This window comes from Aspergillus fijiensis (genome assembly GCF_003184825.1).
Source record: "Aspergillus fijiensis CBS 313.89 unplaced genomic scaffold BO72scaffold_15, whole genome shotgun sequence".
In the NCBI taxonomy this organism is placed as follows: Eukaryota; Fungi; Ascomycota; class Eurotiomycetes; order Eurotiales; family Aspergillaceae; genus Aspergillus; species Aspergillus fijiensis.
Window position 1 is genome coordinate 573418 of NW_024468991.1, and position 25322 is coordinate 598739.

Here is a 25322-nt window from a genome sequence, read left to right on the forward strand (position 1 = left end):
CTGCGGGCGGCATGTACATAGCGCATTTGGGGGGGGAGCCGAGCCGACCTTGGATGATGAATTCAATGCAACAATTGATGTTTGACACTTTCTCAGCGCAGTCAGAGTTGGAGTTGGTGAATCCAGAAGCTGCTATTGTGGACGTTGGCCTTGAATTCAGCAAGTCTCCTAAGCTCGTCATTAAAGTTGTGATGATGAACTCCGTGAGGGATTAGGACTAGCGATTGGTCGCTTCATCCGTTCCGACTGAGTGACGATGCGTCCAGAAGAGCTACCAATGTACGAAGTAAACGTGTGTCATGGGATGCTGATCGCGGGTCGTTAGGGTCGGGTAAGCGGCCAAGCACTGGAGACGGTGTGTACAGCTGTGCCGGTGAAGTACTCGCCCCTGAAACTAGCGGCAACTGCAACAACGGTTTATGGATGTGTAAGCGGAAGCACCCAAGGGCCAGAACCCAGGGATGTGGTGGTCTGTGGCACCAGCCAGGGTCAAAAGGGTCAACAGCCAAGATCTGCAATCTAGTCCAAACAGCCTAACCCTACTGCTCAGCCCTAGATTGATGCTTTTTGCTACGTCTTTGTCGTGATTCAAGACGTGCTTTTTGACAATGTATGGTAGGTTGACGTGAAAGGTCAGCAATCGTGATACCATGTCAGTTGTTGAATGCAGTTTTGCTTGAGGGATGGAAATAAGGTGAAACATCCCGATGCGAGCCTTAGGCCGCGTGGACGGAACCACCAATCAGCGGTGGCCGACCCTCTGATCTGCAAAAGGGCCACGCCAGCTTCTCCCGCCACGCATCAAATCAGGTTTCATCCAGACTGCCTACTGTTCCACTCGCTAAAGCTCCTACCTCCTCCTTCCTACCTCCTCTCTACGCCCATTTCCCTATTCCATTGGTTTTTCCGACTATGTCCCGTCCCCTCCTCGCACGGGAAATCCAGGGTCACCTTGGCGATTGCGACTAGGCGCCGGGTATGTGATGAAGGCCCTGAAGGGTCTTCTGTGGGCAACTCCTGCAAGCTCAAGCCCTATCTTTGCTCGTGATTTACACTCATTGCGGTGTCCAAGAGCATGCCAAGGATTCAGAGAAAGATCTCGCCCACGTCAGCATCTTGCCGCAGTGGCTCCTACCATCTGTCATCCTGAGACGCAAGCTTCCCCAGTCTTTTGTTTGGCACTGTCACTGCATCACATTTCCGTTGTTGATCCGTGGCTTGTTCGCCGTGCCTTTAGCAGACGTCAATGGCCCCTAGGTTCGATCCTTGCTGGAAATAGTAACGTGGGGCCTAAGCACACAAGCTCGAGTCTGCAGGACTAGGTTGAGGGCTAGGGTGAGTCAATTCCAAGGTCCTTCCAGCTTGCCGCTGGGGTGGGACGTGTAGACATCACATCCCCACCGATTCGGAACAGCCACAACCACCGTGGTCTGTACTCGAGTGAATGGATGATCGCACCTCCATCCAGCCACCATCATTGGGCAGAGATTATCAAACCAGGCTGATCTCCTCCACCGACGATCTGAACCCATAGGAACCATCGGCAAGCATGTCCGTCTCGAGTCATAGCGATACTCGGAGGCTTCATTGTGCTGGGCCTGTAAACACTCCCTAGTCACACAGAATAGCTTTTTGTCAAGCACGCAATTGATTTGGAGTACAAGCCACAAGGGAAAGATAAAAAGAAAGTGCGAAGCAAAGGTGAAACAGCGGGTATCCCGTGACGACACGTGGATTCAGCCACCATCACTTGTCATTTTCCCTTTTCTTCTCTTTTCCGCGTCAACTCCTGCATGACTGCATGGCTCACAAACCAAAGCTCTGTAACCTCAGCCCTGTCTCGAGGGATTAGACTCACTCGCACTGACCCAGGTCCACTAGCATGCTTCAACATTATTAGTCGAGTGCGGGTCCAGCGCCAGCCGTGATCGATCCACCCTCGGGGTCTCTGGGTCCAGAATAGCCTGATGATTTATCGCGAACAGTCGACGTCTCAGAATTCTGCCACCCGAAGTCGGCGGCTCACGAACATGACGAGTATCGGGATCAGCATGTACGCATGTATCAAAGAGGGCGTCGGTATGAAGACGTCGTGCTATAAAACCTCACCTCAATCCATCCAGTTCACCTTTGGAAATCAAGCAGCTCAGTTGATCTGAACGCCCATTACCTGTCCTTTCCAACGAGAAAATCTTCAAATCTACATTCCTTCTACTTTCTTACTTTTTAATCGTCCTTCACTTTGCCCTCCCACCCATTCACTCAATCTACAAGATGAAGCTCTCCGCATTCGCCATTGCCTGTATCCTGGGCTACACCTCCGCCCTGCCCGTCTTCGGCGAACAGGCTCCCACACAAACTGGTGTTCAGCCCACCGGCACTGCGGCCTTTCAGAACCCTCCGCCGTCTGGCTCTGCTGGACCTGCTCCCTCCGGTGGCCCTGGTGGCTTCGGTCAACATGGTGGACACGGTGGTTCTGGAGACGCTCCCGCTGGCGGTCAGGCATTCCCCTCTGTGACTTTCGCCGGTGCTGCTCCTTCCGGGGGTCCTGAGGACCACCAGAAGCGTCAGGTCGAGATCCCGGCCTCCTTCACCGAAGGTGGCTCTGCTCCCACCGCTGCTCCTTCTGGTGGCTTTGGGGGCGCTTCTCCCTCCGGCTCGTTTGGAGGCACTGTTCCCTCCGGATTCCCCAACGGCCCCTCTCCCTCTGGCGGATTTGGTGGTCAGGGTGGCGCTTCTCCCTCTGGCTTCCCCGGCGGTGCTTCTCCCTCTGGATTCCCAGGCGGTGCCTCTCCCTCTGGCTTCCCCGGCGGTGCTTCTCCCTCTGGCTTCCCCGGCGGTGCCTCTCCCTCTGGCTTCCCCGAGGGTGCTTCCCCCTCCGGCTCCCCTCAGCAGGGTAACGGCTCGCACGGCCACCACGGCGGCCACAGCGGCCACAAGCAAGGCCAGTCCTCAGACAGCGCTTCCTCTGAATCCGAGCAGAAGGTCGAGCGCCGCCAGTTTGAGCAGAACCAGGGTTCCTCCTCCGAGGGATCCTCCCACGAGGGCGGACATGGCGGACAGGGCCACGAGGGTGGCTCTTCCGGCTCCAGCGGCAGCTCTTCCGAAGGCCCCTCTCCCTCCGGCACCGTTGGTGGCTCTTTCCCCTCCGGCTCCTTCGGCGGCCAGGGCGCTTCTCCCTCTGGTTTTGCTAGCGGTGGCTCTTCTGGCTTCGGAGGTCAGGGTGCCTCCCCGTCCGGTTTCCCGGGTGGCGCTTCTCCTTCCGGCTCTGTTGGTGGGCAAGGTCCCTCGCCCTCCGGTTCTTTCGGTGGCCAGGGCCCGTCTCCTTCTGGCTCCTTCGGTGGTGCCGGGGCTGAGCCCTCGGGCGCTCCTTCCGGCGCTGGCCCCACCGGTGCCTCCGGCTCTTTCTAGGCTTGTGCTGCAAGAATCTGTTGCTCGGGCTGGATGTACACTCCTTTGACTGTTTGATGTGTATGTTGTGACTCGCCCTATAAGCAATGCTCTTCGAAGAATCAAGAAGGCATGTGGTGGAAGCTTTCGTTGAGTACGAACCGTGGTCTGCGCATGCAATTTGAGGTCAGAGAACTGTCTCGGTGGAGAATGATGTACAGTACAACACTTAGGCAGCTTGAATCAGATTATTCTGGCAATTGATTGGAGGGCATGACCCTTGCATTTATACTCTAGCTGTACTTAATGTCATGTTGAGCCTATCCGGCATCCAATGCGAATTCATTGGAATACACGAGTTCAACCGATCCTTCTCCACCAACGCAGCCCACCTACTCCCAACAACATCCCCAAGCCAACCCCCCTCACCCCAGATAGTACCCCTAATTCTTCACAACAACCCCCTCCCGCTCGACCTCGTCACCTAAATTCCCACCCCCCTCCCCATCCAAAAGCCCATCCCCAGCCCCCACCCCCAAACGAGCCCTACTCCCCTCCTCCCCCTCCAGACTCCCAGCCACATGTTTCGCCCTACAGATAGCAAAATCAGCATCAACCTCTACCCACCCCACCCTCTTTATCCAATGGCAAAAGAGCAAACTCACCTCTCCTCCCACCCCTGCAACCACGCCGTGGCGACTGTCACCGCAATCAACAGCCCCGAAATAACCGTGGCCGCCACAAACCCGCTCCGGTACCGCGGCGCATCGACCTGCTGCCACACGACGAGCGGCAGCCACGCCTGGAACACGTAAGCCATCTCGTTCATGCTCCCGACCACGAGGGCGCGCTCCTCGTTGTCGGCCGTGCAGATCTCATGGGCCCAGCTGTGTCTTTCATCAGCTTGTCCTATCCGATGCCCGTCAAAAGAATCAAGATGAACCCGAACGAGGGAATGGGAGAGGGGGTTTAGGGCAAGGCAGAAGAAAGGGACAGGGGGCGAAGGCGATGAACGTACGCCATGCACAACCCGCTCAGCCCGAACCCCGCGCCGGACAGGATGTAGCAGGTCCATTTCCAGCCCACCGGGATGTCCCAGATCGCGAGGGAGATGTAGCAGGTTATGTTGATGCACTTGCGGGGGGTGGTTAGCCTTTTGCTTGGATGTGGGGTGGGAAAGGGTGTGGGGTGGGGTGGGGGTCATACTCCGCCGAAGATGATCCACGGCCAGCGTTTGCCTCGGAGGATGGTATCGGACGTCCCTGCGCTTCTCTGAGTATGATCTTTGTGTTATGTCCAGAGTGGTGGATGGGTGGACCTACACGCGTAGATGAGGGTTGTGACCACCTGCACCGCCGAGGTGAGCGTCGGGTAGGCGTTGATCTGGTCGATCGTGTACTTGGGGTGCGTGGAGGCTTTGAGGAATCTGTCCCCTATCAGGACTGTCTTTCGGCACGCTGCGTGGAGGAAAGAGGTGGCTCGAGGGTGGGGAGATACGTACTGCTGGAAGACAGGCTGCGCGCCCGCTGCCCCGTTGTTGAACGTGCTGTCATCGGATTACCACATCAGCCATCCCCTCATTCAGTACCAATTGACGGAAGTGTAGGGGATCACACATGTAAACCAAAGTCAGCATGTATATATGCCACGAGCCGAAGATCTTCTTCAGCTTGGCTTTCGTATAAGGCTGCCGGTTCTGGCGGCCCTCGAGCTGCATCCGTTTCTGCGCGAGCTTCACCTCCTATCCTACAAGTATCAGTTTGCAATGTTCACCCATCCAATGGAGTGTACAGTAAATGATAAGAAAAGGAGGGTGTCTCTCACCTCGCGAGACAAATACCACGGCTCCGAAATCTCCGGCACGTCCGGCAGGACGAAAAACCCGCTCAGCGCGACGGGGAGGGAGATGATCCCGTCGACGAGGAATAGCCTGATTTCCTCGTTAGTTTATGCTTTCCAACCTCTTGTCAACGTGACGAGGATGGGTAAATGGGGATATACCACTGCCACCCCTTAAACCCACCTCTCCCGCCCAGCCGATACACCCCCGCCATCAGGTACCCCGAGAACATACTCCCGATCCCGCTGCTCGTGTGGAAGATGCAGGATCGCTTCGCGAGCTCGTCCTTGCGGTACCAGCAGCCGATTATGTATTGCATCCCTGGGTAGAAGGAGCTTTCGGCTAGGCCTTTTTGCCATTCCGTTGGGGTTAGATGGGCTACGCCGGGGGGGAAAGGGAGGGGGTAACGTGCCGATGAAGAAGCGCAGGACGTAGAAGTGCGTTGGGGTTTTGGCCCGGGAGAGGGTGAAGGTTAGGATTGTCCAGAGGAGCTGGCGTGTTGTTAGAGCTGCGATGGGTGATGAATGATGGGTAGGGCAGGGCAAACCTCCATGGCGGGGATCCAGTAGCGAGGGCGCACCCGTGTGAGAAGCATGTTACTCGGGATCTCGCCAATGACATAGCCCACCGTCCAGCAGGCTTGCATATAGTTGAGTTGGTTGCCATATAGCCCGAGGTCTTCTTTCCTGGTGGGAGTTAGTCGGGTTGGAGAACGGGGTGTGGATGTTTCGGGTTGTGTACGAACATCCCGGAGACGAAGGCATTGTTGATGTTCACTTGGTCGAGGTATTTGATGAAGTATCCTGGAAATTGACAAGGTCAATTAGAATGATAACTATGGTTGGATATGTCCTGGGAAGCCCACCGAGAGATGCAAAAGTCAATATCGCCGTGTCAAGCTTGAAGAGAAGTCGACGCTCCTCGGGCGACTTGTCGAAGGTATCCCAGATGTAACTGACCCATTTGCGCTTGGGTGCTTTTTGGACAATGGGTTCGGATGAGGAGACAGCGCTCTCGTCTACTACAGCTGGTGAGGGAGCCATTGCAGCTGTCGTCTTGGTCTGAGTATCCCTAGCCGCGAGCTTCAAGAAATAAGAGGTATGGACGCCTCTTGCATGATATGACACTTCATCCTTATGAGGTCATTGACTACTGCGAAGAGAACGTATGGCCTATTCTTCTTCGGTTGAACGTGACTGACCGTACAACCTCATCCAGCAGAGCTCTACCCCTCTCGCAACGATCTCGGAGCTGAGACAATACACCACTACGGAATCATCATTACTTACCCCACTTACGCCATTCGTGCATGAGAATGTCAGCCTGTAAGCGCTCGGGTATCTCGGAGATAAGAAATTCGTGCTTCCTGATGATCATGCGGGAGGTCTAAAGCGTGAGGGGAAAACATGGATCACTGGTTGTCATTGCATGGTGGGAGCTCGTCATCGACGATGCAGATGATGTGCCTTGGCCAACAGTTGGTCCCGGCGTAGACCCTACTTCGGCTGTATGCGCTAGGTTGTATGCTCTATTTCCCCCAATATCTCAGGTTCCAGCCTAATGACAGGAAATCCACTGCTCGCCAACGCCACTATCTCGTCTCGCGCTCCCTCCGCCAATTAACCCCTTGACTCGTTCGCGCTGGATCGCCTTGGCTGCATGCCAGGTCTCCGTATGGCCGTCAATAACAGGTAATCCGCGCTTCTCTCTATACTTATTGATCCAGGCCATCAGATCGTCCACATATACCTCCTCGACATCCTTGAGCGAATGAAAGGTCTTGCCACTGCCTTTCGTTCTGATCTTCTCGGCATACTCCGCCCGCATGGCATCTTCTGACGGAACTTGAGCGATCCCCGCGAACACGTTCGCGACGACGATTGCCTGGAACTCGAACAGGGTGAAGGTTGCTGTATAGTAGGGGACGCCCACGAAAGCGAGAGTGGGATCCGGGATGTAGAAGATATCTTTGTGTAGGTTGTGCACCTGCGTTCCGTCGGTGACAAGAATCGTCTCATTCGCTTTCTCGGCTGGTGTCGCATCGTCGTGAAGTTCCGGCAGGAAGGGCAAAGTGATATGGTAGCCGGTGCATATGATCACATCGTCGATCTCGCAGAGCTTTTGGCCGGATTTGAGATGGATGTTCAGCGGGAGCGCTTGGTCGTCGGAAACTGTTCCGTTCTTGTTGGTGATCTCGAAGCGCTCCACCTCGCCAACTCTGGCCGCATTGTCAGGAAGGATGCTGGATGGCAGATCGAATATGCCATTCCGCGTGCTTTGGTAGACCCGCTTAGCGAACGGGCCGATCTCTTTGGCTACGTCGGTGGATGATACTCCGCCTCCGATAAGCAGTACGTTCTGGTGCAACGGTTACTTCTGTTCGTCTCGACTTTCAGGGACCGAGATTCATACCTTGTCCTTGTATGCGTCAGGCTTGCGATAGCCTTTTGAATGAATGATCCGGGTGGGCCATCTCATCTTCGTGTCCGAAAGCCCGGGAATATCCGGTACGCGGGGCGCATGGTAGTGACCGGAAGCCACGATGACCGCATCGAATGTCTAGTAAAATACATCAGCATCACAGTCTTCCACGCCCTTTCATAAGTCCTACAGCTGTCTCCTCGTGTTCATCCAAGCTCTTCGATTCTCCGTCTTCTCGCAGAGTCGACCAGGTGACATGCCATTTATGCCCGTCTTTTTTGACGCTGGTCACGCGCGCACCATAGATAGTGACTCCATCGGCTCCGGCCTTTCTAGATGTGTCCTGAATATACTCCTTCATGACTGTGTGACTGACGAACTCCGGCGTACCCTCTGGCCAGGCATTGAGCTTCACGCGCATCAACGTCGTTTCGACATTGTTCTTTAGACCGACATAGCAAGGCCTATCTCCGTCAACACCGACACAGCTACAGCACGAATGGCAACGCCTACCCAGGAGGAGCATGCTTCAGTGGCAGCGAGTCTTCATCGGACTTTTCGCCCTCCCTGTGCCGCTCGGATGTGGATGGCTTCATAGCCGGGTAGTTCGGTTCGAGAGGTTTCCGCTCGTCGTAGAGCCTATGCTTCTGGTTAACACGACTCTGTGCTCACAAGAACGCTGGATACGACATACCACACACCACCAGCGGCATGATTCCGCTCAAAGACGGTGACATTGATGCCCGCAGCAAGTAAATGGCCGGCGGACGTGACGCCGCTGATGCCGGCTCCGATGACGGCGACGTGTTGGATCTGACGGGTCATGGTGCTGTCGAGAGCGAAAGGCCCAGGTTTGCGTAAATTTCACCACCCTCTCGAGCGATGGCCGCATACCATGTCATTAAGAGTACGGTTCGTGGGCCCATATCGCTAACGCTATCTCAGGCGCATAAGGTGTAATAGTCCCACTCACTGGACCGAAGCGAAGGTCCAAATTATCCTGGGTCCGAATATCGCTCGAACGTCAGATCCCCGGTCCGCGATGGTAGAATTAACCAACCGGATCATGATACAGGATACATGACAAATGCAGTATGATGAGGCCATCGTATCCCTGCATGGTGATTCCTAAGCTAACTGCCGAGTGGAGACCTGTGCGTGTTGGAAGGTTCGGTTTGAAAAGATAAGGACCGACCCAAATGAGGGGAAGAGGACGAAAAAGAGGGGTTTCTGAGCAGAGATCACAAGGGTTCGAGTTCATAGGACGAGTGGGATGCAAAGGCGCAATGCCGTGGAACGATGATGTGATCCCACTCCGGCTATTGCACGGTGTTGCGTCTGGGGAGGATGTCCGACTGAAAGACATAAATAATAGACATCAAAAGCAGTAGCTGTAGCTAAGACCCTAAGCTAGGTCCCAGGAAATAAGTGCTGAATCAATCAACATATTTCGTACCCATGGCTCCAGCACCGATTGACCCCCGGATTGTCGATGTGGCGGAACCGTTGAAGCAAACCCTCCCGCTCCCACCGGCAACCCAGGAACGCCTGGAGAAAGCAGGAATCGATCTCTCGGAGGGTTATCCTTATCGCCCATCGCGTCCGTTGTATCTGGACGATGTCTACAGCATCCGTGACTACGACCGCCCACATGTGGACCCGGGTAGTCGAGCGGACCCCGAGAAGAAAGCACTCCTGTCCGCCGCCAAGGAGGTGATCCACCTCACCAGGCACATCGGAACCGAGATAGTAGGCCTACAACTAAAGGACCTCACCGACCAGCAGAAAGACGAGCTGGGCCTTCTGATCGCGGAGCGCAGTGTGGTCTTTTTCCGGGATCAGGACATCTCGCCCCAACAACAGAAGGAGCTGGGCGAGTGGTTTGGCGAGATTGAGGTCCATGTAAGCAGCTGAGCATCCTATGGCTACAGAGTGGGCGGCTCATATCGTTTTGCGTGTTTAAGCCTCAAGTCCCGCAAGTGCCTGGCGTTCCTGGCGTGACAGTCATCTGGCCTGCTCTGCAAGCAACAGAGCGCCCGGCAAACTTCCGCAACCCCGGAGGTGCCTCCCGCTGGCATACAGATCTCGTCCACGAGCGTCAGCCCGCGGGAGTAACCCACCTACACAACGACACGATCCCCAGTATTGGAGGAGACACCCTGTGGGCCAGCGGTTACGCGGCGTACGAGAAGCTATCGCCCGCGTTTCGCAAGATCATTGACGGTCGAACTGCGATCTACCGGTCTGCACACCCTTATCTAGATCGCAAACACCCGGAGCAGGGCCCAAAGTATGTCGAACGCGAACACCCCTTGGTTCGTGTCCATCCTGCGACCGGCTGGAAGGCGCTCTGGGTGAATCGAGCAATGACCGACCGTATCGTGGGCCTTGATAAAGCCGAGAGCGATCTCATTCTGGGCTACTTGTGTGACGTGTTTGAGAAGAACATTGACATCCAAGTGAGGTTCAAGTGGAGCCCTAGGACGAGTGTTCTTTGGGACAATCGGTCAGTCGCCCTACAAATGGTATATCAAGACAAGACTAACAATTTGCAGAATTACCATCCATAACGCCAGCTGGGATTATGAGGGCACTGAGCCACGGCACGGCACTAGAGTCACGTCCTTGGCGGAGAAGCCGTTCTTTGACCCGAAGGCTCCGACCCGCAGAGAGAGTTTGGGCTTGCTGGACAATGCCGAGAAGGAAGAACTAGCCAAGGTGAACAATTGAGAAGGAGATGAGATTGAATATGGTAGCAGTGAATCGGTATGCCAGGTTGAATGAAAATATATCATTTCCGCTCCAGGATATAGAGCCAGTGGAAGACGTCCGGCGTATGAGCAAAGGACGAGGTCTCGCCTTTCGGGGCTCTCAGGGGAGTTCGAGAATTCAAGTGCCAGTATCGAGCCAAGTAAGGCAAATTATCATAGCGCATCGTCGAGTAGGATATCGTGGCCCAGATGGCGCCTTTCTGCGTCAACGGTGCCAGATGCAGAGCCAGTACCTCCACCGGCGACAATGTTATCTCTCCAGATTCCTCCACAACCTGCCGGATAGTCGGACATGTGTTCGATGCCTCGGAAGCAGAAGGGAATGTCAAGGGCGCCGCCGTCGCGATCGCATCGCTGGTGCTCTTGTCAAATACCACATCGAACGGTCCGTACGGGATCGTCCTGGAGACGTCTTCCCAAGACCGTAGATCGACTTGCATCCAGTGCATCGCCTGCGACTGTTCCTTTGTGGCTTCTGTTTCGCGACCGATGCGGACGGCCTCGAAGGAGAAATCGACGTTCTGTTGTGACAGCTTCGCGTAAGTTCATGGTTGTATACGTGCAGAGGCCGTTCATAACTAACCAGTATTTGGCTCCCGGGCCAACCTCGCTTTGTAAACTCAGCGCAGAGTTTTGATCCCAGCTTGGAGATACCGGGTCCGAGGTGCAAGGCACGAGGTGAGGGTGCTGGCTCATCGAGCGCGGGGCGGCGGTCAAGATGCGACATGACCGCGTCGATGAGCGGTTCGCCAGGATTCAACCATTCGCCGACATCGCGACCACTAGAGAACTTATTATCCCAGAAGACTGGATCATCGTAGTCTGGAGTACCTGTTTGCTTTGTATGTGTTCGGCCATTGCCTGCGGTCGCCATCCTCGGTGGGGCTGCGTGCATGGTAGGAAGAAAGAAGACCTTTCCATGCTCTTCCACCGGTCGGTCGGATAATACTGCAGACACGTGATGGATACTTATCTTATCGTCAACCAGTGCGGGGACAAGCTCAGCTCATACAGTAAGTAAGTAACGTTACTAACTTACTACCTAGTAGTTTCCACAAATGCCACTCATTTCCAAACCTGCAGGTGTAAAGAGCCTTGCAATATTCCCAGTATTCTGGGTACCAACCCGCCTGTTCCCAGTCCACAAGCACAAGCCGAGCAGGACTACGAGATACAACGATCATGTTGACCCGATTTAGATCACAATGTGTGAACTTGATGTCTCCGTCATCTGGCAGCAAACGTCGGTTGGGGTCGTCGTATCTGTGCTCAAACGGTAATTGGTGTAGAAGAGCAAACCAGTCATTGAATGCTTTGATGCTGGGGAAAGGGGCACTTTGTGGTTGACTAATGCAGACATAGTCTAACAAATGTCCGCGGTCGATCGATCCTGGATAAATGTAAGTCATTGGGTTTCGGCGATTCAAGTAGCACCTTCAGCCATACCTAAGAACCTGTCCGATGGATCCTGAGCAAGGTTGCGTAGTCTCTCCATGGTCTGAGATAATTAATCTTTCATGTTGCCTTTCTCTTGCATGCTAAGCCGGTCCCAACACTCCCCCAGAGTAGGCTCCTTGATGAGCTCCATGTAAATGAAAACATACCCTTCGTCATCAACTCGCCAGCCGAAGACCTCAGGAACCGGTATCTCATCACCGAAAACGGTTTTGATCATCCAAAGATTCAGTGCTTCAGTGAAGGTGGTATGGGGCCCAAGTTTAACAATCAGGCCAAGGTCCTCGTATTTTATGGGGACGGGCTTGGAATCTAAATCGATGTCCTTGGACAATGCTCTCACCTCGGCTGTTGTAGGCAGGCGCCCTTCCGGGTTTGCAGTGAAGAAAGAGGCATCGCTGAAGTCCAACTCCTTCTGTGTGATATCCGAAAGCTCAAGTGATGTAGGCCGGTCGCCTAGAAGATATCGAACCATTGTGAAGGTAAAGAATATGTGATCGTCGTCGATCAGTTCCTCTGCAAGTAGCCACAGCGTCCGATTAAAGCGGTCTAGTAAGCACACAGGAGAGTTCAAAAGTACGAGCTCAAAAGAATCTACAGAGAGAACGAGTTACAAGTGAGATCGACGCAGAAGATATGTTCCTAGGACAATCTAGTCACCTGTTACATTGCACCGTAAGAACCGTAAGTGACCCCGCACGTCAACACCCGGAGCAAGTTTAGTTCGCGCTGGCCGAATAAAGCAGGCGGTGACCATCGGCTAGTGGCTAGGCTCTTGTGGCGTGGCCTAGATCGGGTTGGCGGCGAGCTCAGTACTGTGGTTGCCCGGTTGCATTTCCTACTACATATAAGTATCTCATCACATGCAGAAAAAGCACGATAGAACCCCCTAAAAGTAGTGCTTCTTCGCCACTCAGCTTAAAAGCCCTCATCTTGTGAAGATTGTGAAAGAGATATCTGACAACACGGAGTTTCGAATGGCTGAGAAAGGAATGTGTAATCTGTCGACGACGGCACACTCACTTATTTGACACCTGACTAGTACAGTCAACTGTATACCTAGTTACTGTCTTGGGCATCAATCACTCCAAATCGACCTGAGCTGGAGAGCTTCTCGGTCATACCGGGCTAATAACATTTGGTACTCTTTAGCTGCTAGGTTCTAGCCCACTCACTGCCTATATACTGTAACAACATGGCTGATTGGTAAGTAAAGAGGCAGTGTGAACATGTAATAAGTGCTATGCCTCCGGCTTCTTCATCGAAGGCCTCTTTTAAGCCTGTCATCATCAATGTATGTCCGAAGAGGGCTTCGGTGCCACCTTTTTGTATTCCAAAGTTAAGATATTAAGGATTGTTGATCTTTTATCTTCAATCGTGCAAGTCTAGTGACATAAGATATGTGGGCATGCTTATATTGCCTGGTCTGGAACTTGATCTCAAAACAGTATCACATAGTGCAGGCCAATTGTGTCCTCATCTCACTATTTCACTAGTCCCATCTTAAAGAACAGTTTGGTTCTACGAACAGTTTCGTTTTAACACCCTATCGGACTTCTTTACCTCCATCCCTGGCTTTGTACCTGATCCAATTTCGATGGAGTAACTCAGAATTCTAGTCCACAATTGCCTCTTGGTTTACTTCATCTCATATCAAACATGGCTAGACTCCTCTGAAGCACCTTAATCTTGCTCCTCCGCCGGACTAACGAGGCCTCTGGGCCTTCATCACAACCAACACGCGGCACACTTCAGGACCCGACCCCATTTGATTACTGCCTCTTCAGGCCATTCCTACCGATATTCCGCAACAGTTATATTACAGCACCAGCAGCCCTCTGCAGAAGCCCAGAGTCGAATCTCAGTACTTCCGGAGATCCTTTGTCCAGGGCACAACAGCGAAGATGCTAAGCCCCAGTGATGTCCCAAATTTGCGCGATTTTATGATTGCGAGGGTGTGGGGCGACGAAGCGACGACTGGGTACAACAGGCATTGCACCAAGTGGGACTTCCTCCAGCCAACCTGAAGCTGTAGTGTTCCCCAGCTACTTTCCAGCCTAATGCAAGAATCTTTGTCACCTCAAAGCTTAGTCAAGGGGGAGTGTGACCATATTTTGAAGTGTGATGTGGCTACTGTAGAGGGGTGTCCCGTGTATGCAAAGAAGGGGCCGAATATATCAGGTGCCGGTGCTTGTCTTCGGGAGGTCTCATAGGATGACTGGCACGCAATTTCGGGTGTAAATCCCTGGACAGAAGTGTAGCGCTACTACCTAGCTAAGGGTCTGCTCAGGGTTCAGAACAAATTAGTCTCAGCCAATCAATTCTGTTGTTTCTCAAGTGATTGCGACAAGAGGGCCTCGCTGTCGGAATCCTAGCCGATGATTGACTTGGCAGAATAAGCCTTGTGGCGCCGTCTTGTAGTGAAGAGTAGTTCCGAGGCAATGCTGCGATGCGGTCTCAGCAATCGAGGTAGTGTATACCCACATGTCTCAGAAACCTCGCGCCGGCTGCAAGCTAGCTTTAGGCACTAGCAAATCTAAAGACTCGGGATCTAGCGAGTTCCGACTACAATATTGTGGAGCTGGTGAGTTGAGACTCTGCTAGCGTTTCAGTTGTGGCAGACTCAGGTCCCTACATTCTGGTACACGAATTGAAACCAGGAAAGCAAAATGATGAGCTTCCACCGCTGTTGTCGGAGTTGTTACTATTGCCAGCCAGGCACAGTGGAGAAGAACAAAGATTGCGCCCGATCCTACCGCAGGAGATATGGAGCCTATGATTCTAGTCCCGTGCTGGTATGGAGCTAAACTGTGAGAGACGCCACATCAAAGCGAGCTATCAAGACGCTAGATAACTGTAGTTAAGACATATCTAAGCCCTTTCCATACAAGCGATTCTCTTACACACCACTGTTATCGGCCGAAGCCTCAAGTCACCAATATCGTACGGCCGAGCTCCAAGCCAAAATAAATAGTATATAAAGAACACCAATAACCTTCATCCGTGGCTCAATCAATCCTTGGTTCACATTTAAGCCCCCATCCAGGACAAGAAGAAAAATTCATGGATTTCGTCGCCTTTGTGTCTCGCCTCTCTATATCTGGAATCCTGATCTCCTCCCTCTGCTGGTACTACGCGGTTTCTCACGGCGTCGATCCTGACGTTAAACACATTCTATGGTGTCACGCTATCTCAACCATCTTCCCTCTCTTCTGCTACCGATGGCCAGCTCATCAACGGCCAACCGCTGCCTGATTCGTGGTATCGTCTACATCTCGACGACAGCGAGACAGTATTCAACCTCACGTCTCGCGAGGCAATGGCCTCCGATGTGAGCAGCAGCACCACGTCGTCGCTAGTAGCTCGAACCCCCATGACGGTCTGCGAGAAGATCAACGCGGTGGCGGGCTGCGCCACAATCGGCAGCTACGTATACACCATCTCGTCCGCCATCGCGGGGCTCATCTGGGCCCAGAGCCACGAGAAAAGCTGCGCCACGAGCAGCGGCACCATTGACGGCTGGTCGTACGAGTACTACGCGACGGGCCGCAACTGCGATACGACCGCCCAGCAGGAGACGATCCACGGCGCTCTCTACCATTACCTGACCACGGTGGATAAGGATAAGGTGTGCGGCACGCAGTGTCTGTCTCTGGACCATGGCGGCACCTATGAAGCCTACCTGAAACTGGGCAAGACGGCGTATTTTGACTCCAGTGCGTACTGTGGTCCGCTGCTGTCTTTCGTCAACTGTGCCTCGGGTGGAGTCAATAGCTTCTAATAGGGGCGAGTTTCTTGCTCTGGGCGGCGGTAAATTTCTTCGTATCGAGGACCGTAAGCGAAAGCGGTCGATGCCAGCTTTCAGGGACAATCTGTTTTCGATGACTATCTTCGGTAGATTTGTGGGGAGGGGGGATGGGGGGATGCTTCATGTGTGGTGGTATGGGCAATGGGTGCAATACATCTTGTGTATTGTGTCATTTAGAGACATTGAAGGAGACTGTCTCTTGTAGGAATAAGTCATCTAAGGTCTATGCGATATATAGAGAAGGCAATGGGCATGATCGATATTCATCAGGAATAAGTATTTATCCACAGCCTTAAGAGATTGTAACTATTCACTAAGTCACATTCTAAGCAATAGTTTTTTTCACCTTATGAAATCTTATTACGAACATCATCCTGGCTCAGGTATCCTCATTCATGTCTAGTGCATAGATGGACTGTTACTTCCATTCTACTATCGCCTCACTATTTCCTTTATCCTTGTCTTTGACATTCTTCGGACTCTTCTAACGTACTTTCAATTGCTAGATCTTCCATTGCCTCCCGATAGCCCCGCAAAAAGAAGCAAGCCTTTCAAGATTTCAACCACCATACTCAGCATGGATATTCGTTCTTTTCTTATCTCCTGATAAGGAAAGACAACCGATGCTCCAGCGTCCGTATGCTCTGGGCCTCCGTCACAACCAAGACATGGCAATTCAGAGCCCTGGGATTTAGCGATCACTCCCTCTTCAACCCGATCCGACCGACATTCCGCAACCCCCACAATCCAACACCACAAGCCCCCAGCATAAGCCCAAAGCACGTCCAGAAGACGGCGCGGTAGCCAACCATGAGTGCCTCGGGGGACTGCTTGTCTGCGATCGAGGAATCCCGGGTGACGCCCGCGGAGATGATGGCGAAGATGGTGAGTCCCAGAGAGGTTCCGAACTCCGCGATCGTGTTGAAGACGGCACCCGCCAGGCCGCGCGTCTGGGGGGTAAAAGCGTCCGCGACTATCAGGTTGGCGATGGTGAAGATCACTTTGTAGATGTACCAAGGGGCCGGGGTCAGAAACTTGGTCTCATATTTGGGTTTAAATTTGTGGGAGTAGAGAGGCAAGGAGCGACTTTGGTGGCTTACCATCGGCTGAAAGGGGGCTGAGCAGAACCGCCCAGAAAGCACAATACCACCAAGACCATTGAGGGTCAATGATAGCCATGAGCAAGGGAGACCCGGCGCTGAGCAGCGAGCTTACAAGCACCAGGTGATTCGCATGCACACGATGGACCAAGAGACCTGTTCCCAAATTTAGGAGAACGCCAATGACGACATTTGGCAAGAAGCGGAGAGCGGACTGAAAGCCCGATAGCTCTTGAACTTCCTGGAAGCTGCGGGAAGGTATTTAGAGATGATTGTTCCCGTTGTGCAGGCGGGGCTGTCGTCGTCCGGGATCAACTTACAAGAGACTGAGAATGGTTTCCACGCCGTTCAGCACCGCCCAGGAAAAAAGGACAATGACACACATGGACGAGAATGCCGTATTCTTCCACAGAGAGTTTGGGATCAAAGCGGGCTTTCCCGCCCGTTCGCGCCTGCCCATCCAGACCCAAAAGCCAGGGATCATGGCCCCCGCGCAGCAAAGCAGGGCGATATTCTGAGCCTTGTGGACATTCGATGGATCGTCAGAGATAGTACTGTGACCATTTTTAGCAGGCTCCGCCCACCGCCAAGCGTGCTAGATGTGTGTAGAACATACGCGAACACGTAGGAGATAATTCCTAGGCAAGAGCTTGAAAGGATTATGCCAATCCAGTCGATCTCTGCTCGGAGCCTGCGCAAGGTGATGGGTTGGCGGGCGACATCCTGTGGAAGCTTGAAGTAATTGATAACCATGAGAGTCCCGGTTACGCCGCCGCAAAGATAGAAACCGAATCTCCAACCCAGCGAGGATCCTTGGAAAAGACCCCCAAACACAAGCCCGACCGCAAATCCCAGAGGCTGTCCCAGACCTAGGCAAGCGAAGCCGATGTTCCTTGGCTTGCCCATTGGTAAGGTCTCTGTCAAGATGCTAAAAGCTGTTGGAAGACACATTGAAGTTGCTATGCCTTGGAAGGTCCGAAATAGGATCAGCTGGATACCAGAATCTGCTACCCCGCATCCTAGAATGAACGCGGCGAGAAGAAGACAGCCCAGTAGATTGATCATCCGGTTGCCCATAAGGTCTGCCATAGACCCTGCCAGAAGCAGGCAGCATCCGTTTGCGAGACTGATGCGCGCTTAGCAATATATTACCTACAGCCGAGACGGGCCACTTACTGGTATACCGATACCGGCCTAGTAGATCATACATGCTCTCATCAGACAACAGAGTTCAGCTTGCCACGTAAAGGAGTATGGATTCTTACCACATCAATAGGTTATCTGGTAGTCTCAAATCGGCTGCTATCACAGGTAGTCCGATAGTCGAAAGACCGCTGCTCATGCTTCCGACGAACGTGATGCCAGTGAGGGTCGTGATGAGAATCACCATTCTACTTCGCGACAGTGTAGTGGCGTGCACATCTTGGGTACTGTCGATTGACTCTTGCTGCTCGGACAGGGAGGTTCGAGGACGAGATGTGTGTTGAGACAACAGACTCAAGTCACGCAAATCTAGGACCGGTTCGGTTGTCTGAGCGATGAAGAGAGATTGAGACATGATTTGTCCGTCCTGCAATTCGTCAAGCGTGTATGTGAATGGAGGCGATCGATAACATCGCTCGGGTAGGAACGCTTATGTTTCTGTTTCGGCGTCAAGGTTGATTGAATCGGAACAGCCCGCAACACCGACCCGGTTGGCGTACCGGGTGTGATGATACGTCGTCCTGGTAGCGGGGCTAGCTCGGGAGAATTGAGCTAGCATCATAGAATCATCAAGCGCGCGCTGGCGCTAGCAAGACCTAAACCGGGAAAGGGAGGTCAATGACAGATTCATCGGATCCTCTATCTACTATCCCTGATTTAGAGACCTCGAAATGCCTACGGAAGGTAGTTCCGGCAGAGAAGAAGTGGTTGGCACGGCCCACCGTAGTCCTCATAGCTAGGTATCCGCTGAGTAAGCTGCATTGCAGTGGGTGCATAGATCAATGGCTGCCAAGGGATTCTTCCACAATGCATAGACCGGTGGCATCCATCTCAACCCTATATCCTAGTTAATCAAATCCTTAGAGAGTTTACCTGAGACCATATTTTATCCCTGAAGCTTAGGTCTTTCGTCATTATAAAAAGGAGTTTGAGCGACAATACATCATCATGGCTCCCGGGGACTCTGCCACGACGACTTGACTCTATATCCCTGTCTCGACAAACCATATTCCAGCTTCGGGGCTGTTCAAAACCAAACATAGAAAAGTGCCATATACCGGGTCATCGCATTGGCTTGGATCGAGAACATGAGGCATGAAAGCGACTTCAGCGACAAGATAGCGCGTTCCGGGAAGAGCGACACCTAAGGTATACATACAAGTAGCGGTGATATTCACCTCATGAGTGACGAAATGAGAGAAGGGCAAGAGATCAATAGCTTGTGCGAGCCTCAGTGAGCTCATCACTACCAGCGGGGTCATGCTTCGGAGCTAAGATCAGCATGTCCGGCTTTTCCTGCCATGAGACTACGTGTTGCATGAAGTACAGTACACCAAGCCCGGTTTACTTCGATCAGTCTTGCCACACTGAATCTACTTCTTCATTCATGTTGCCATTCGTTATAGGTAGGTCATGAATCTTAGGAAGTAGCTAAGTAGGTTGTGGTATTAGGCCTTGATAAACATAGTGGATGAGACAAAGAACATTCACATTCCGGTTGCTACCAGGACAGTATACATTATCATGCATCACGATATCTCTATTCACTGAGGCAACCTGGCACACTTCATTTCTCAACCCCTCTCTGAATGTCACGCCTAATCGTCCCGCTCCCTCTATAGCCCTCATATGCATAAGTAGACTGATCATCGCGTGGGAGCAAGAAGGTCTACGAATCAGCGGCTCCCCAACTCGGCCTGAGATACCCTTGGAAACGACAACGCCACCCCAGCATCAAGGGACACAGTACCTGGGGGCCATCTGGTCGCACAGTAGGGTTACTTGTCACTCGTACGGGAAGAGGGGAGCTCAACCGGCGGTCGGTTCCAGGGCGACATCAGCGCCAGCGTCGACCCGGACCATCAATGCCAACCAATAACCACCCATCCACCCAATCATCCAGATCATCGCGGAGCAGGGATAAAGGGCGGTGCAGTGGTTGTTTTGCCCAGCTGTTTGTGCTGCATCGCACACCCTCTCGTGACTACCCCGCGTTTCTGGTGACGAGACGAAGGACATATAAACCTTGTGTCACCCAGCACCTCTGTCACCACAACACGGTTGAAAGAGCTGGTGGCCTTGACTTTCCTTCCTACAACTCGCAGCTCTTTCTCCCTTTCATCGTCAGATTCATCGGACAACTCACACAAACTTCCAATCTCAGAAGATGTCAACCCCTCAGATCATCCAGGGACTCTCGTCCGCTGGATCCACGCTTGGTGCATACTCCCGACAGCAGCTGGCGACTCTGCGCAACCGCTTCCTCAACACAGGTAGGACACCGCAACAGCAATCTCATCAAAGCAAAGGCGCGACGAGCCAAGGTATCTAACCCATTCATCCAGAGAAGCGAAGAACAAGATACCAGCTCGTTCAAACTTCCTTTAGCGTCCACCGACCGGTCTGGATTGCCGCGGGCGGTGCGGCCTATACAACCATGGGCGCCGTCTATCTTACCCTACGCTACATGCGACACTTAAAGTAGACCTTTTTTTTGTTTGCCTCACGCGACTTTCGCGAGGAAGGGAAGGGGGTTCAGCAGACCGAGCCTAGCTGTCTGAGACAGTCAGACTTCGTACTTTCGATGACACCAGTCACATTTTCTTTCAAACCAATCATTCGATTTATCAAGGAGGGGCTTTCGAGGACGGGATCTTCCAGGTGATGACCTACCGGCGTTTAGGAGGGTTTTGTTTATTTTCCGTCGAGGAACGGAACACAGTACTTCAGGTGTACTTAGCTACTACTACCGCCTAGTATCTTATTAGCATGATAAATCTTATGAATCAGATTCACAAAGATAAATGTCGCAGAAGAGGGGCACTGCTCGATGAGAGCGCCAGCCAGCCAGCCTCGGAGAGGGTCGAGGCAGGGTCAGCGTGGACTGCAACTTGACCCCCCCGGTAGACTTCAGAATCCATGTCCCTTTTGTTACTTTGGGTGGGTGGGATTCAGCCAATGTGCTCACAGTATGCGCGACAGGGATAGCCTGGAGGCGTCGCAAACAGGCAATCTGGGTCAAGGGCTCACCCAGCACACCGACCAGACGCACAGGACAGTAATATACTCCAAACCCAACCCATTCATTGGATCGCGTCGGTGGCTGCTCATGCCATAGTCACTGATTGTAGGTGACGGTGGTCTGATCATGGCTCGTCTACCCTTCCATAACCTTGACAACAGCATCGTCCCTTTCTAGATGTGAAGTCCAAACAATGTATGGAAAGTCCCCCAATGCACCATATCCACCACGCGCCTTAGCCCCTGAATCCAGACCTAGAAGAGTCAAGCCATAGCTAATGTTCACCGGCATCGGAGGGAAGTGGGCCACTACCCCAGATTTTCTGTTTCGGCAGCTAAGGCTTTTTGCCTTCGCTCCCTTTTCGCTCCTAGTCTACTCCTGTCGTAACCTAGAAGGAGAAGCCTGTGATGGAGGGTGGCCCGTGGAGAGAGGAAGGAGGGCCAGTAATCAAAACACGAGTGAATGATTTGCTGGAGTAGGCCTGTCTCTTTGGCATTTGTGCTTTACCCCGCTTTCTTCAGTGGCCAGTCACGGATGGAACTTGGGCAGGTGTTGTTGCATGATGACTTCTGCCCGGAGCCGTGGCTACCCCGCATTGACTGGGAGATCGAAGCTGACCACCGCTGCCTAAGTGATACTTATCCAGTTACCTGGCTGGTACTTTGTTGTGACCGGACTCGAGGTAAAGGGGCAATGCTTATGGCTCGCTTGTAGAAGTTTTGTCGGGCCTTTTTATACTTAGCAAGGGATGCTACCTGGGAGAGGTCTAATGTGTTCCATGTTTTATTCTATGCCTCCGACACTTTGTTTGGGCTGGTTTTACAATTATGATCGAGGTGTTTTAGCGTTTCAGTCGCTATGTACGGTTGAGGTGGATTACATTTCATGCAGGGAAACACTTTGCTGGGTATTTATGTTTGGCCAGATATCTGGCAAAAGTTGACCGTTAGGAGATCGTCTCATTTGTTTATCATTATGGCAAAAATAAGAAAGATACATTTACAGAGTACAAGAAGCCTCAAGCGAGCTGTACAGTACTCAAGTACATGGAAGACTGGGGAGTGATAAGGTTCCAATCAAACAAAGAAATTGCAGTGTTGATGATGGCTACCACACGAGTCCTAACCAGATTAGGACCTCCAACAGAGGTCTCGCAGATGATGTCATTAGATTTTGGTTTATTTTGCAAACAAAAAGTTCGTCTATCAACAGCAAGGCCTGCTGGCCCAATGGTAAGGCGCTTGACTACGAATCAAGAGATTGCAGGTTCGAGCCCTGCGTAGGTCATTTCTTTTTGCATTTTACCCGCTTATGCCAGGTTCCACTTCTTACTTTCTGAGCCCCAATACGCCTGGAATCTGCATAAGACACGGCATTGAGTAGAGAGCGTGTTACTCCGGCACAAATAAACGATGGCAGCTCGCAAGCGACCGTCATAGCGCATATAGGGCGGCTGTTTCCCCAAAGTATTCCCCTCCCATTCACACATCCCTCGCTAGAACCCTCTCCACATCACCCGGCAAATCATACTCGAACAACGCCTCTTGCTGCTCTCTGAAGACACTTGGAAAGCAACCTATTCCCGCCGTCATCATCAGCGTCAGCATCATGTCCCTCCCGTGTCTGCACTTTTAGGAATCACGATAGAGCACTCACCCATGAGCCACATAAACACATACATCACATACTCCTGCACCACCCCCATATCCCGCTTCCGGTCCTGCATATTCTTCGCCCTCGCAAGGATAGCTTCCACCCTCGGCCGTCTCATCGCCTCATACTGTTTCGCAGCAACCTTGATGACTTCTTTCTCCACCCTGACACTAAAGGGCTGGCTCTCCTCAGCATACACCCGCCGCAGCTGATGCGAAAGGAACATAACCAAAGCCTCGACATCCTCCAAAGCCTGCGACGACCCCTGCCCCGACGTCGGGGGCAGCGAATGTGCGGCATCGCCGATCAGCACGACCCCGTCCCGCTCCCAGGTCGGAAGCTGCGGCGAGGTCCAGGTCGGCCACATACTCTCCACACGGATCTTGCGAACGATCCTCTGGACCACTGGATCCGTCCAGTGGGCGTAGCGCTCCCGCAACTGTCGAGTGACATCTTCTGTATCAATGCTTCTGGAGTCGGGGGGACTCTTCTCGATCGCGTACGTCGACCACCACGCCAACAGATCCCCCGGTTGCGAGACATGACACGGTGAATCACGATTCCGGTCCGAGCTCGCACTTTTCGCGTAGAAGTAGCCGAAGAAGCCGTTCCCGCCGAAGATGAAGTTCATTGATCCTGTCTCGACGAGGTGGTTGACGCTGTCTGCTGGGATGAAGCCCCCAACGCCCACGAGGCCTCTGCTTCCATATCCCGCGTCAGTAATTCCAGAATTGACCATGAGCATGTAGGCAGAAGGAAAGGCCTACTCGTAATGCGGGGGATATGGATCCGCCTCCGCCTCGGCAAATAGCGCATGCTTAACCGTGCTTTTCAGCCCGTCGGCCCCGATCACCAGGTCCGCCTGCACGGGAGGACTGCCATCGTCGAAGCTGACGAGATTTGGCCCGTCCGCGACGGCGATAACCTGCGAAACACGTTTGTTGACGATCACCGTGTCTGGTACCGCGCGACGTAGACGGCTCCAGAGCGCATGGCGGCTGATCGCGAGCATGTGCATACGCAGCCGTTGGTCTGGGCCCTGGGGACGGCCACCTGTCCCCGATGATTCTAGCTTCACGAGGAGACGACCGTGCTTGCTTTTCAGATTGCTGTGGTCGACCATGTATCCACTGCTCACGACGTCGCGCAGCAGATCGGCGTCCAGCCGGTGGAGCACGTGGAGCCCGTTGGGGCCGACACCGAGCCCACCCCCCACGGTCAGGGTCGAGGAGTGTGTGGCACCCTGCGCTCGCTCGTGAGACGTGGTCTCTGGAGAGGTGTTGTAGGGCTCGTAGATTGTGTATTCGTGGTCGGGGGCCGGCGGTGCGGGCTTGGGGAGGTGCTTCTGCAGGGCCAGGTACGCCGTCAGCCCTGAGATGCCACCGCCCACGATGACGATTTTCATGGTTTGTGATCCGTACTGACTGTACTATACGACTGATGATGTTGGATTACAGCATAAAACCGCCGTTGCTGAAGGTCCCCTCCATTGCTGGTTGCGCTGAGAAGGTTGGAAGGATGATGTAGGTCGAAATACGAGCCTCGGGTCATTCGGCACAAATAGAGTTTCCCAGCCTTACTGTGCCTGTCACGATAGTAACTGGAGCAGGAGATGCTTCACCCTTTAAGGTTACATATTTTGGAACAGAAGCCATGATCGTACGAACAGACTTCTCATCTACACTGACCTTTTCTTATTATGGTAGTCGACTTAGAGAGATTCCGGGCTTATTCGGGCTCGATCAGGAACTTTAACAAATCTTCATTCATCAAAATGCTCTTGAGTTGTATAGTCATGTATTATGCTATGACAGCGACTTCTACATCTGGGGAGTCGTCAAATGTTTGGTTCTGTTGCGATGCAATCAAACCGCGTGCTTCGCATGGAAAGACCCAGGCACTATTGTAATGTTGATCAGAGAACACAAGGTCTTTACCACCAATGATCAATATTCTTGGTTGCAGAAGTACGAGGCATGATCAGAGCACAGGTCACGGTCGGTCTGCCCGTGAAGCCAGCACGAGCCCGTTAAAAGGCACGACCTCTTACGTTCTGCGTAAGGAGACTTTGGGAATTAAATGGCTAAGCCTTTCACACTGCGCCTGCAGGCGCGTATGAACTGGTTTAGAAATACTCATGCCCAATGTGCAAAGCAGAGCATTGCGAGGTCTTCAGCATCCGAGGTGACAACAAGGGTTCACCTACGGCACATGACTTGAGGAACACTCCTCTATGGCAACCACATCCAGCGCGACACCACGTTCTGCTGCAGCCAGCGGTCATTCCGGGCGAGGCCTTCCGCTGTTTGACGGACGAGAGCTGCTCGAATCAGACTTCGAGTGATACCCACCACTGCGAAGATCAGCCCCGTTCATGCAATCTGGACTCGACATAAGGATAGAGTTGGCTCTAACAGCCCAGGGTCCACCTAGACCCCTTAACCGCCAAAAATACGTCTAGGACTGTCCAGGAGCACCAGGGATTCTACATTAGCAGATGAGCAAGTTGCCATGGTCTGGACCTTTTGTTTCGCTCGGCCAAACATGCGGAAGACATCACCAAGATAGTGGCCATTCGCAGCTGGCTAGTCACCATATCCAGACCAGCTGGGCTCTGGACCGAGCGAGTTGGCAAGACTCTTGGCAACACCAGCTGCCC

The 25322-nt window shown here is 52.9% G+C and overlaps 9 protein-coding genes and 1 non-coding gene across 10 annotated transcripts; 5 read left to right on the forward strand and 5 right to left on the reverse strand.

Moving 5' to 3' along the window:
- Positions 1-1797: 1797 nt before the first annotated feature.
- Positions 1798-3411, forward strand: BO72DRAFT_526534 (uncharacterized protein; the record flags this gene model as incomplete). Its single annotated transcript, XM_040950047.1, has 2 exons — positions 1798-1823; positions 1882-3411. The coding sequence occupies exon 2, from the start codon at positions 2275-2277 to the stop codon at positions 3409-3411; it is 1137 nt and encodes a 378-aa protein (XP_040803018.1). The 5' UTR covers positions 1798-1823; positions 1882-2274.
- Positions 3412-4051: 640 nt separating this feature from the next.
- Positions 4052-8476, reverse strand: BO72DRAFT_374591 (putative FAD dependent oxidoreductase; the record flags this gene model as incomplete). The annotated part of the gene is made up of 17 exons (XM_040941137.1): positions 4052-4277; positions 4409-4524; positions 4597-4652; positions 4713-4816; positions 4892-4936; positions 5007-5131; positions 5215-5320; positions 5392-5578; positions 5613-5721; positions 5778-5916; positions 5976-6033; positions 6096-6301; positions 6807-7588; positions 7643-7789; positions 7842-8115; positions 8165-8290; positions 8346-8476. The coding sequence occupies 17 exons, from the start codon at positions 8474-8476 to the stop codon at positions 4052-4054; spliced, it is 2937 nt and encodes a 978-aa protein (XP_040803019.1).
- A 633-nt stretch (positions 8477-9109) lies between these two features.
- BO72DRAFT_494849 (TauD/TfdA dioxygenase family protein) lies at positions 9110-10381 on the forward strand (the record flags this gene model as incomplete). The annotated part of the gene is made up of 3 exons (XM_040948504.1): positions 9110-9553; positions 9616-10157; positions 10207-10381. 3 exons carry the CDS (start codon positions 9110-9112, stop codon positions 10379-10381), a joined length of 1161 nt encoding a protein of 386 aa, XP_040803020.1.
- Positions 10382-10442: 61 nt separating this feature from the next.
- BO72DRAFT_374361 (uncharacterized protein) lies at positions 10443-11296 on the reverse strand (the record flags this gene model as incomplete). The annotated part of the gene is made up of 2 exons (XM_040941130.1): positions 10443-10943; positions 11006-11296. The coding sequence occupies 2 exons, from the start codon at positions 11294-11296 to the stop codon at positions 10443-10445; spliced, it is 792 nt and encodes a 263-aa protein (XP_040803021.1).
- Positions 11297-11402: 106 nt separating this feature from the next.
- Positions 11403-12352, reverse strand: BO72DRAFT_467426 (uncharacterized protein; the record flags this gene model as incomplete). Its single annotated transcript, XM_040946834.1, has 4 exons — positions 11403-11422; positions 11462-11812; positions 11869-11909; positions 11979-12352. 4 exons carry the CDS (start codon positions 12350-12352, stop codon positions 11403-11405), a joined length of 786 nt encoding a protein of 261 aa, XP_040803022.1.
- Positions 12353-14905: 2553 nt separating this feature from the next.
- Positions 14906-15928, forward strand: BO72DRAFT_446748 (uncharacterized protein). Its single transcript, XM_040944373.1, has one exon. The coding sequence runs from the start codon at positions 15197-15199 to the stop codon at positions 15656-15658; it is 462 nt and encodes a 153-aa protein (XP_040803023.1). The 5' UTR covers positions 14906-15196; the 3' UTR covers positions 15659-15928.
- A 455-nt stretch (positions 15929-16383) lies between these two features.
- On the reverse strand, positions 16384-18343 carry BO72DRAFT_457594 (aminotriazole resistance protein; the record flags this gene model as incomplete). The annotated part of the gene is made up of 6 exons (XM_040946344.1): positions 16384-16685; positions 16786-17033; positions 17106-17339; positions 17402-17911; positions 17962-17979; positions 18051-18343. The coding sequence occupies 6 exons, from the start codon at positions 18341-18343 to the stop codon at positions 16384-16386; spliced, it is 1605 nt and encodes a 534-aa protein (XP_040803024.1).
- Positions 18344-20155: 1812 nt separating this feature from the next.
- On the forward strand, positions 20156-20473 carry BO72DRAFT_494854 (uncharacterized protein; the record flags this gene model as incomplete). Its single annotated transcript, XM_040948505.1, has 2 exons — positions 20156-20261; positions 20334-20473. The coding sequence occupies 2 exons, from the start codon at positions 20156-20158 to the stop codon at positions 20471-20473; spliced, it is 246 nt and encodes an 81-aa protein (XP_040803025.1).
- A 1752-nt stretch (positions 20474-22225) lies between these two features.
- Positions 22226-22297, forward strand: BO72DRAFT_t89. Its single transcript has one exon. It is a non-coding gene; the product is annotated as a tRNA-Arg (tRNA).
- Positions 22298-22314: 17 nt separating this feature from the next.
- Positions 22315-24068, reverse strand: BO72DRAFT_401153 (FAD-dependent oxidoreductase; the record flags this gene model as incomplete). Its single annotated transcript, XM_040942175.1, has 3 exons — positions 22315-22586; positions 22667-23361; positions 23431-24068. The coding sequence occupies 3 exons, from the start codon at positions 24066-24068 to the stop codon at positions 22492-22494; spliced, it is 1428 nt and encodes a 475-aa protein (XP_040803026.1). The 3' UTR covers positions 22315-22491.
- Positions 24069-25322: the final 1254 nt, after the last annotated feature.